Genomic DNA, 11,761 nt, shown 5'->3' with positions numbered 1-11,761 from the left:
GATGGCCGACCGCGGTGTCGATTTGTCGGCTCTCCCTAAGGAGGTCAGAGACCATCTGGCGGAGTTGGACCTGGAGCTGTCAGAAGGTAAGAGCTTCTGGGTCGCGGGGGGGGGGGATAAAACGTTGCTATCGGGTCTAGAAGAAAGGCGACGGCTTCCCCGGAAGTGTCCGGAGAGGCGTGAAACGGGACGATGTGGCCACGGAGGACGTCAACAGACCCTCGTCCGTGCTGGGTCGGTGGGGATGAGGCTCGTGCTGCGGTGTTTTCCACACGCGACTTGCGTCCCGAACTGCTGCGAACGATGAAAACACTGACCTCCTCCTAGCTCCACCTTACCCCCTCAGCGGCTCCACACGCCGAGTTCGTGCTTCAGTCAAACAACAACGTTATTTCACTGGTTAAGATGGATGCTGCTGCTGCTGCTGCCATGGCGGGTTTTCTTTATTTTTTTTTGTTTTTTTTACCATTAATGTGACATTTAAGCCTGCAGTCAGTTGATCAGCCCGAGTGTTGTGCAGAAACCGTGATCCACCTGCATGTAATCCGGCTTGCCATCACAGTTCATCAGGGCATGTGTGTGGTCTTGCCCTGTGTCAGGGAAAGTGGGTCAAGTCTGTCATCGCTCCGAGGCCCCGAGTCTTGTGCTTCAGAGAGGTGGCTGGTAAATCATGCCGTCTGCTCTCAGACCACTCAGCCGCTTCAGAAGCTCTCGTCTCGTTTAGAGGGAATGTCGGTAGTTTACTTTGTCTCTGCACACGACTGGGGGGGGGGGAGAAGAAGAAGAAGGGAATATGCTGTTATGCAAGTCTCCTCGCAGTGAATCACAGCAGAACCGGATTGGTGCCGTGCAGCTCCCAGGTGCCTGGGGGTGGATGAGTAATGTTGTGTTTTGCATGGAGGAGAAGGGTAGGATGTATGGCCACTAATGATGCGCGTGGTTAAGGCCGTCTTTGTTGCTCTTCTGTAGGATCAGCAGGGTCATACTCTGCACCCCTGAAACTGTCCTGCCCCCATAGTCAGAAACCGTGCTGCGCGGTGCCGGTGGAGTTGTCGAGCATCAGTTGAGACAGGTGGAGGGGGACACGTGTTATGAAATGCAGAGGGGTGCACAGAGTGAGTGGACTGCTTCTGCCTGAGCTACAGATTCGTGTGTGCCCCGCCTATTAACAGACTCCAGTTAACAACATGATAGTGAGGGTGGAGAGGCGATCCTCCACTCTGACTTTCAACTCATGCCTGAAGGAGGAACGGCCCGGTAGCATGGGCCGTGGTGCAGTGGCACAGTGGTTAGCGCCTCACTGCAAGAAGGTTCGGGGTTCGAGCCCCGGGGTAGTCCAACCTTGGGGGGGGGGGGGTCGTCCTCTGTGGGGAGTTTGCATGTTCTCCCCGTGTCTGCGTGGGTTTCCTCCGGGGGCTCCGGTTTCCTCCCACAGCCCAACATGTAGGTCAGGTGAATCGGACTTACGGAATTGTCCCTAGGTGTGTGTGTGGGTCCTGTGTGATGGCCTGGCGGCCTGTCCAGGGTGTCTCCCCGCCTGCTGCCCAGTGACTGCTGGGATAGGCTCCAGCATCCCTGAGAGCAGGATAAGCGGTTCGTATAATGGATGGATGGATGAAGAAGGTTGAAGTGGGTCAAAAAAATTGCATCTATCATAAATAAATAAATGTCATAGATGCCCAAGTTTTTCTAAGGGATGCTGATGGCACATCAGAGTAATAAATAAATGAGCATTTAATAGATCAGAATGGTATGTTGGTCATCGGTATCCCCAGCTATGCTAGAGTTGTCACCTCTCACGCCACCACAGCCCTGCACGTGATGTTGAGGCAGGTTGCAGTGCAGTGACCCCTGCTAAAGCCTGACAACACGGAAAGATTCAGTCGAAGAGACTTCCATATCAGATTCATCGATACGGTGTGAAATGCTTTGAGCGTCCATTGTCCAAACTCACTAAGTCTGTTGGAAAATGATCAGTCAGTTCTGTGCAACTGACCAGGGGCCACGTCTGATGTCAGTAGACGGGACGGTTAGAAATGTTCCAGTGCAGTTGGACTCATTGATCTGAGCCATTGTTCCAGTATGTAGAGGCTGGAGTGTTGAGGCTCAGTGGTAACATGACCCGCCCCCCGCCCAGACCAGCCATCTGCCTGCTGCAGAGGAACTGGTCCTCGGTCCATGGGGATAGGGACCAGTCTTTTTAAGGTTTTGTAACTTTATATTGGAGAGGGCTTTCTCACTAATCAGAAGGCTGGTGCTTTCAGAGTGCCAGGATCTTTTATCCGTTATCCAGTGCGATTGAAGGGCATTTGCCTTATGCTAAGTGGCACTTGGGACAGCAGGGCGCTGTCAGGACCAACCGCGCAGCAGCTGTCTGCCCAATAAGTCCTAATGTCTCTCATGAATATCCTTTACATGGCAACAATCAGCCCGTTGTTGGTGTCTCTGAGGGAATCTCCCCAGCGAAAGACAAGGGAAACTACACATCGGCGTTTTCTTCACAGTTTCAGTTACAAGATGCTGTGAGAGAGGGAGACGTAGCCCACCTGCACCCTTGGTGCCGCTTAAAGGACACAAAGAAAGCCACTGAAGGTGATCAGAGATGCAGTGATTGAGTTTGACTTGAATTCTGCACACTGAACCGGGACTGTCCCGAGCTGCTTCCTGCAGGTCTTCGGGTATCTGTGTGTGTGTTGCATTGTTTTTTTCAGTGGGTGAGTTTGATCGCTGTCTCATACTCTGGTTTTCCAAAGTCAGTGTGTGTGTAACACCAGACTCATGTTTGTGTAGATATTTACAGTTAAACGTGTTTAAATTGGACCAGTAGATCCATCCGACCGTGCACCTTTACGAGTGACCTTAAGGAGGGATAAGGGAACGGTGCTGGAGATTTAATAACTCCCTCCTTTGAGAAAATGAGTCTAAAGCAAAGCTAAAAAGAGTTTTACACGAGATATGAATCCAGCAATTTTATGAGAAGGGGCAAAGGGTGTTCTTAGGGGTGAAATAATAGCGTATGCCTCTTTTAAGAGAAAACAAATTAAAATGCAAGAAAAGTACCTGAAAGGAAAACTGAGGGATTATAAATAGTATGTAAAACTTGTGGGGAATCTTCAATACCGAAGAACCTTAAAGAGGTTAGAGCAGCAACAAGTGGGCTCTTAAATCTGGAAGTAGAAACATCACTGTCCACTGTAAGACAAAGAACATATGATGGAGGCCCAGAGCAGCTAAGGTGCTGGCCTACAAGCTTACAAAACAGCAGACGAAGGCACCGGTAAGTCATGCAGCGAAATGGAAAGAAATGACAAAGGTATTAGTAATGAATAAGGGCCAGAATCAAATAGCAAATCAATTTGCAAAATATTACCAGTATCTCTGCGACTCCACCCAAAATCTTATGAGCAAAGATGAGTTGTAAAGGCAATATCAGAGGAGGACGTTTATAATCAAACTAATGAAGTACACAAGTGTCCTCAAAGTGATGGATGTGCGAATGAGCTGCACAAAGAATTCCAGTGTGACCTTGTTCCACAAGTGGGCATTGGATAACGAAACATGGAACTCCACTCATTATAACAGTATTATATAACGGCCTATTCGCATGAAACGAGTGTTACCTGGGGGCCTCTGGTAGATTGTAATAATTGTGATCCCTTGCAGATTTGCCATGTCCATAATTTCTGAAGTAAAAATTTCCAGCACACAGTACCCAGCATGTTTTGGCAAACAGAGGTCATCTGCTATCTAGTATTAGTCCCGTGCGAGTCGGCATCTCAGTAATGTGGGGACGTTTTTTTTTAGCAAGGTTTATTTGTTTTCACTGGGCCTGTTTTCTGCCTCTTTCCCGCTTGAGGATCGTGGAGGCTGCGGGGGAGGTGATAGAGGAACGTTTTGACAACGTTGTGGGTGCAAATTCAGGAGGCTCATCTCGCTACACAGCACGGAGACCCGTTCGCAGAAAGAGCAAGGTCAAATCCATCAGAAGAGGGAAGTCTCTGCAATGAAAGTGAGGTGGGGTCCCAGTCCCTCAGGCACCGGGCACACCACCAGCCCATCACGCCCCTACACCGTTAGGGAGGGGCCGCTTGAGCGCCTGCGATAGGACCTGAAAGATGGTGAACCATGCCTGGTCAGGGTGAAGCCGGAGGAACATTTCAGAAGTGGAATTTAGGCGGAGGCTTGGCATTTTCAGTCATGTCTGGGGGATAGTGTCAGTAAGCTCAAGTAAAATACAGATTGTGTTTAACTCACGTGAAGGCGCCCCACGAAACACAGACATGGTGGGGTAGTTCTAAATCACATTAAGTCTCCAGGTAGTACTAGTTCCATGTGAGTAGGACTTAAGCCAGGTAGAAATCCTACACATTGTTCATCCTATTAGTCTTTGGGCCAGTTAGTCTTTTCAACACAGATCATAAACTTCTATCTATCTTCAACACCAGCTATACCAGACTAGCAGAAATTATACCACAACTAATGACCCCAGATCAAAGTGGGTTTGTTAGTCAAACCCAACTTGTTGATAAGGTGACGAATATTAAACATTATTGAGACAGCTCAGAACCAGAATCTCCTTGAAGGAATGGTTACCCCAGACCAGGGCTTCTCAAAGTCCAGACCTCGGTCTGCATCTGGACCGAACGGCAGCCCATACCTCGTGTTATGAATACAATACTATATGAAGTGTAACGTTTTGTATTTTGGGTATCGTCGCTGCCGAGTGCACGCATTAACGTTACACAGGAGAATTTGCTTTGGGGGTGGTGCAAAGCTTTTATTGCCCTTAGAGTGATGTAACGAGTGGAGTTGTTATCAACACAAGTACTGCTATCTTCACTTCACCTGGCTCAGTGTCGCTCTTCTGCTCCACTCCATGGGTGGGTGGGGGTGAGCCCCACCCCTCATTGAAACACAGAGAGCAGAGGAGAGGCAAGAAACTAGTTTTACCATAAATGACAGAAACGAAGAGCCTAACCGGAATGCGAGTTTTCGTTAGTGTTACAGCCAATCAGCGGCAGAGTAGGGCAGGTCTTTGCAGAACATTGTAAAAGTAATAACTTATAACAAAAGTTATAAGTGAGTTGGTTAATGGAGACAAAGCAAGAGAGGCAAGATTGGGATGGTTTGGACATGTGTGGAGGAGAGATGCTGGGTATATTGGGAGAAGGATGCTGAATATGGAGCTGCCAGGGAAGAGGAGAAGAGGGAGACCAAAGAGGAGGTTTATGGATGTGGTGAGGGAGGAAATGTAGGTGGCTGGTGTGACAGAGGAAGATGCAGAGGACAGGAAGAGATGAAAACATGATCCGCTGTGACGCCCCCTAACGGGAGCAGCCAAAAGAAGAAGATAGTGAGTTGATTAAATGTTTTTGTTATCCCCAATTGTTCCAGACCTCTGACCTTGAATAAAAATCAGATGCGGACCTTTGAGTAATAAGTTTGAGAACCCCTGGCCTAGACACTGAGAAGGCCTTTGATAAGGTCCTATGGCCTTATCAGTTTGAAAACTTAAAGAACTGTGGTTTACACACCACCTTTATAAATTGGTTGAAAGCTATGTATAAACAGCCCAACGCCAGAGACAGATTTAACATCTTTAAGATATCGAAGGGTATCAGATAGGGAGATATGCTATCCCATTCACTTTTCCTCTATGTGTCAAACCACTGGCAGATCAGATTAGGTTAGAACAGAAAATAAAAGGCAAACTAAAATAAAATACAGCAAGAGAAAATCATAAATTGTTGATGTACGCTGATGATAAGTTAATTAATTAATTAAAGTCTGAACTGTCAATTGAAGTGTTAATGAATGTAATTGAAGAATTTGGAGCGATTTCGGGGTATACATTGAATGTAAAGTAATGGTTATGGGCTGTTGTGTTGCTGTAAAGCCCTTTGAGGCAAATTTGTAATTTGTGATATTGGGCTATACAAATAAAATTCACTTGACTTGATGAAATCAAATACAAATATGCATTCCATTGGGATGTGGAAAGGATAAAATATCTTGGGATAATTAAAACAAAGAATCTGGAAAACTTGTATTCAAAAAAAAAAGATCAAAGAAGCTTGAATCAGTTCATCTGGATACAACATTTATTGACAGATACGTTTCATCACTCAACTAAGCTGCATCTTCAGTCTAAACTGACTGTAGGTATCCCCACCCATTGTAAACAACACAGTACAATACAGTTGCCTAACAACCAAAATCAACGACCAGTTTCATATGCAATTAAAGGTGTGATCTTTAACTAGAGTTTCAAAGGCCATGTGTACTATTCACAGAGGATTAGTAATTGTTGCAATCACAGCATTGTAAGATGGTGATAGATGTATAACGACCGAAACAAACGACCAGTTTCATGGTCAAATATGGGTGTGCCCATTCACTAGAGCTTCGATGGTCGTGTACTATTCACAGAGGATTGGGGAATAGTTGCAATCACAGTGAGGGTCTAAGGACAGAATGTTGTGTTGCTGTAAAGCCCCGTGAAGCAAATTTGTGATATTAGGCTATACAAATAAAATTGACTTGATTTGACCTAACTTGACTTGACTTGACTTGACAGCATTGTAAGATGGCGACAGACATACTCTTAGCCCCCCCCCCCCTCCCCCGGGGGTTCAGGGATGGTCGTTCCCTCTTAACATAGATGGCCTCTTTGACTCTCCGTTCAAACCACTCAGATGTACTCTTAGGGGGACTAAGAGTACATCTCTTTTATCCAGATTTAAAAGCAGAAAGTTTAATGACATCCAATTTTTCACAGCAGCCACGCAGGCTTCTAGATTAGTCTTTTGAGTATGATCACCAGCCCTTATAGGCACATACAGCTGAATATCATCAGCATAGCAATGGAAATTTATCCCATAACTGCGTATAATTTGGCCAAGAGGTGAAATATAAAGAGAGAAAAGTAGATTGCCAAGAACTGAGCCCTGAGGTACACCATATTTAATGTCAGAGAATTTTGACGCAATATAAGTAGGACTTAAGCCAAGAGAGAGCTAAGCCAGAGACACCAAAATTACAATTTATTTTGTCTAATAGTATACAGTGATCAGTGGTGTCTAAGGCTGCACTGAGGTCCAGTAGTAGAAGCACAGAAGTGGAATCAGAGTCCATAGCTAGTAAAAGATCATTCACCACTCTGGTCAGAACAGTTTCAGTGGAGTGACAGGCCCTGAAAGCCAATTGAAAAGGTTCATAGATGGTTTTCTTTTATATGGGTCGAAATTTGTTGATACACAATTCTCTCTAGTACTTAAGAAAAGAATGGAAGATTAGACTGGTCGATAGTTGTTAAGAGACCCTGGATTGAGGTACACTTTTATACTTAGAGGTTTAACCACAGCTGTCTTAAAACTGCTGAGAACAGTGCCAGTAATAAGTGATAAATTAAATATGTCTAGCATTGTCTTTCCCAGAAAAGGCCAGAGGTCTTTAAAAAGTTTTGCACGTAAGGGGTCAAGTAGGCAAGTATTTGGTTTAGAAGCTGACACGAGCTTAGTCAAAGTATCAAGAGAGAGAGTCTCAAAAGCTGTAATAACTGGAACTGTCAGTGACTCATTGTGTAGATATGAATTTGGTAAGACAGGATCTGCAGGAGTAGCTGGAGTTGAGGAACTAATTTTGTTTATGATCTCATCAACCTTATTGCAGAAAAAGTCTAGAAACTCATGGGCTGTGAATGGTGAGCAGCTAATAGACGGCTGCTTTTTAGTAAGTTTAGATACAGTGTCAAAGAGAAATCTGGGGTCATGTGAGAGAGATACGCTGCTTTTGCAGTAGATAAAGCGCACTTGTATTTCAATAAACGCTCATGCCAAGATAGGTAAAAAAACAAAAACTTCCAGTTTTCATTTTTACCATTCCATTTGCCATTCCAGTCTCCTGCAGGCCCACTTAAGATCATGTGTCTCATCATTAAACCAGGGTGTAGGCCTCTTTAGTTGCCTAGCTCTGGTTGTGACAGGTGCAACTGAATCGAGGAGACTAGAGAAGGCCACATTTAAGTCACTAAGTGAGATTTTCAACAGAGTCAGTCACTACAGTGAAAGGAGCCAAGACCTCAGGCAGCTGCTGGCCAAATGCAGCTACAGTGGAGGGACCAATATGGGGAGTGGCAATTACATCTGTGCTGACATTAACTGGACAGGCCAGTATTGATTCAACTTTGATGAGACAATGATCTGACACAGCAGATGTGGTTGGCAATACGTTCAGATCAGAAACAGCTATCCCCATAGATAAACAAAATCAAGGCTGTTACCACTGCAATGAGTCGACTCTTGAACAAACTGAGCGAACCCACAACTGTCAACTAGCACCAGAAAGGCTTTACTTAGAGCAGTGGTTCTCAAACTTTTTCTGCCATGCCCCCCTTTGGAGGAAGAAAATTTTTCATGCCCCCCCGCCCCAACAAAATGGTGACAAAATGGGCCGGCCAAGTTTAACTTTATTTAAACAACATCAAGACCAAGCCCATGAACATTCCTTTCACTTTTCTTTCACTACTTTCTGTTGTGCAAACAAAAAACGCAAGTTCCACTTCAACTTTATCAAACCTCTTTTTGTGGCCTTTGTCACTAGATTGCTCCATCAGTCTGTGTGCTTTTTCAAAAACAGAGCAAAACAAAATAAGATTTAAAAATCACTTTGCTAGAATAACAATAAAGTTCAATCTGTGCAAAAAACCAAAACAAAAACAAATGCAGATATTTGGGAAAAACGATGAGCAAGTCAATTTGTGAGAGCTCAAGTCTTTTCATTGCATTAGTGGCTGCAATGAGCCTGTTTTGCACTGCACATCTTTTCAAAACGGGGTTGCAGGCTTGATACTGCCACTCTCAAGTCATGCTCAATGTTGAGGTCTGTACTTTGTTTTAAGTGAGGCAACAGCAGAGACTCTCACAGAGATAGGGTGTGGCGAAGGGAAGCAGAATGCCCACAGGCCCTCTGTCTGATGAGTGGCTACTCCGTCTCCACGCTCAAATTCTTCGAGAAATAGTAACAGGAGGTCGCTAGAGTCTCACAATTTGGACTGAGCCGAGTCTATTCATGGCTGAGGGAGATCGACCAAGAACAAGCACCTCAAATTACTGGAATTTAGATTCAATTCTAGGAGTCAGATTGAAAATAGATTTATATATCAAGGCAACACCCCCGCCTTGTTTATTTGCCCGAGCTACATGGGCGTGAGTATAGTCGGGTGGGGAAGCTTCATATATGGGAAGGAAAAAATGTGGTTTCAGCCATGTTTCATATAACCCAGTCATATCAAAACTATGTTCAAGAATCAGATCATTTATTAGTAAGGCTTTGGTAGACAATTATCTGATATTTATGAAACCAAATTTAAACATCTTGTGGAAGTAGTAGGCAGAGCTTTAGAGCTACCAATAGGTAACATATTAATTGGAATTAGACACCTTGTTGACAATTTTGGCAACCAACGCTTTGGGTGATATGTGGGCACATTTTTGATAATATTAGATGTTTGGTTCTATAGATTATTAGGTATTTCGTCGCACATTTCACCACCACCAGTGGAAGGAATGATTATTAGATTATTGGGATTCACACGTTTAGGAGAGGAGAGCTTGGGAGCAACACAGCAGGGTAGGGAGACGATCTCCATGTTATAGACCAAGGTGTCAGTCTGATAATCTATATTATGAGAAATTCCCTGACTAAACATATTAAACTACTTGACTCCACATCCCATCCCCCCTTTCCTGTGGGAGGAAACCTGTGGGGTTTCCTCCCACAGTCTCCTCCCACAGTCCAAAGACATGTAGGTCAGGTGAATCGGCCGTACTAAATTGTCCCATGTGAATATTTTTGTGTGAGTGTGTGTGTGTGTGCGTTGGTCCTGTGATGGCCTTGCAGCCTGTCCAGGGTGTCTCCCCGCCTGCCGCCCAATGACTGCTGGGATAGGCTCCAGTATCCCCGTGACCCTGAGAGCAGGATAAACGGTTTGGATAGTGGATGAATGGATGGACTCCACATTCCGCACTAGATTTAAACAGGCTCTCTAATCACCTGCGACCTGCTGAATGATAAGTCCCTAGTGTCAAACTAAACGTAAACAGCTATCTATATTGCTAGACAAAAGAGCGGCACCATCCCCAGTAGGGTTAATGCCGTCTGCTTTCAGCAGGTTAGGACGGCCCCAGAAGGCCAGTTACCAACAAAGCCGAATCCCTGTTCATTACAGCCAGCCAGCAGTTCATTGAGGTGAGCCTGCTGTACATCTCATCATTACCCCTCACAGGTAAGGGACCAGAGACAATTAATTGATGCCGACACATCTTTCTGGCAAACTCAAGCGTCCTGACTAGGCTGGCTTTTGTGATCTCTGATTGTTTCATCCTAGCATTATTGGTGCCGACATGAATAACAGTGTTGCTGAAAGTAGTGGGTGCTGTGTGCCTGGGTTCCCTAACTCTCCCTCCGTGATGCCAGCATCCTAAGATTATCCTCTATGTCGGAGACTCTGGCCCCGGGTAAACAGTGAACCAAGGCTGGCGAATCTAATCTGATATTGCGGGTAATGGAGTCTCCTCTCACTAGCTTGCATTGCTTTACTCTGTCGACAGGAGCAGCAGAAGTGTAGGACTACCAACAGGGCTGGTGAGTGGCAAAAACCGGTTTGCAGTCAGGAGAGGTGACTGCAGACCAGGCCACACGACCGGTGGCTTGCTCTTGCGACCCTTCCCACGCCGGTAAACAGGGACAAACTCCACCGCATCTGCCAATGAGGCTGAGCTAGTGCTAACGATAGCAGGTCTGCTGTCAGGCCCGGGGCTATCGGTATCTGGAGGGCCCGTCACATCTAACGTAATCCTAGCCCAAAGAAGCTGCTCTAACTCACGGACACGTCTCTCTAGTAGAGACAACCTATCCATCGTTTTAACGAGGCTGCGTTGACTGCGAATATAGTAGAGCTAACTGCTAAGCTAGGCTAAGCTCGAAGCTAGTAGCAAACTAGGAACGAGAAGCTACCTACTAAACACAAGACTCGTATGAGAAAGAAAACTGGAGGATCTGGTGATAAGTGAACTAAGGACAGAAAAGGGCTGAATCAGAACAAATAGAGAGGTTAGGGCAGAATACTATAAGGAAGAGCAGTAAGAGGATAAACAGCAGGTATCGAGCTCGCGAAGCCGCCTCTCATGAAGGCAGAAGCTGGAACCAGCTGGCAGTGACATCCACGGGCCAGCACCGAAGCAGGAGCCACTAAAGCTAAAGAAGTGAAATCTGTCGAACGGTTATCATCACAATGTGGTCTGCCCAGTTCTCAGTTATCTTGATTCTTCCGAGTGAGAAGTGACCTTTTTGATATTTAAAAAAAAGAGATCTATACAAGACAGAAATCCACTGATAAAATATGTGGTTAAAAGGAACTTCCTAAAAAAGATGGTTAAAATAATACAAGCCGCTACCCATCAACATGAACAAATTAGGGTCAATGTAAAAAAATAAACGAGAAAATAATATATCTCCTGCAGACTGTGAACATTCATCCATTATCCAAACCGCTTATCCTGCTCTCAGGGTGGCGGGGATGCTGCAGCCTATCCCAGCAGTCACTGGGCAGCAGGCGGGGAGACACCCTGGACAGGCCGCCAGGCCATCACAGGGCAGATTGTGAACAATTGTGCAAAAACATACATGAAACAACTAACTCAAACTATTGGAAAGAATATTCATGGAAGATGACAATTCGATATTTTAAGACGCGTCAAAT

At 45.4% G+C, this 11,761-nt stretch overlaps 1 protein-coding gene across 1 annotated transcript in view; it reads left to right on the top strand.

Moving 5' to 3' along the window:
• The first annotated feature begins 1 nt into the window (after position 1).
• Positions 2–11,761, top strand: part of dip2bb (disco-interacting protein 2 homolog Bb) — an 80,351-nt gene continuing 68,591 nt past the window's right edge. Inside the window, exon 1 of the mRNA XM_056275470.1 lies at positions 2–86. Coding sequence (XP_056131445.1) covers positions 2–86 — 85 coding nt within the window. The remainder of the gene's footprint in view (positions 87–11,761) is intronic.

This window comes from Lampris incognitus, chromosome 2, assembly GCF_029633865.1.
Source record: "Lampris incognitus isolate fLamInc1 chromosome 2, fLamInc1.hap2, whole genome shotgun sequence".
Lineage (NCBI taxonomy): Eukaryota > Metazoa > Chordata > Actinopteri > Lampriformes > Lampridae > Lampris > Lampris incognitus.
The sequence above is the reverse complement of the archived record's forward strand: the minus strand, read 5'-3'. Positions and strand labels throughout refer to the sequence as shown.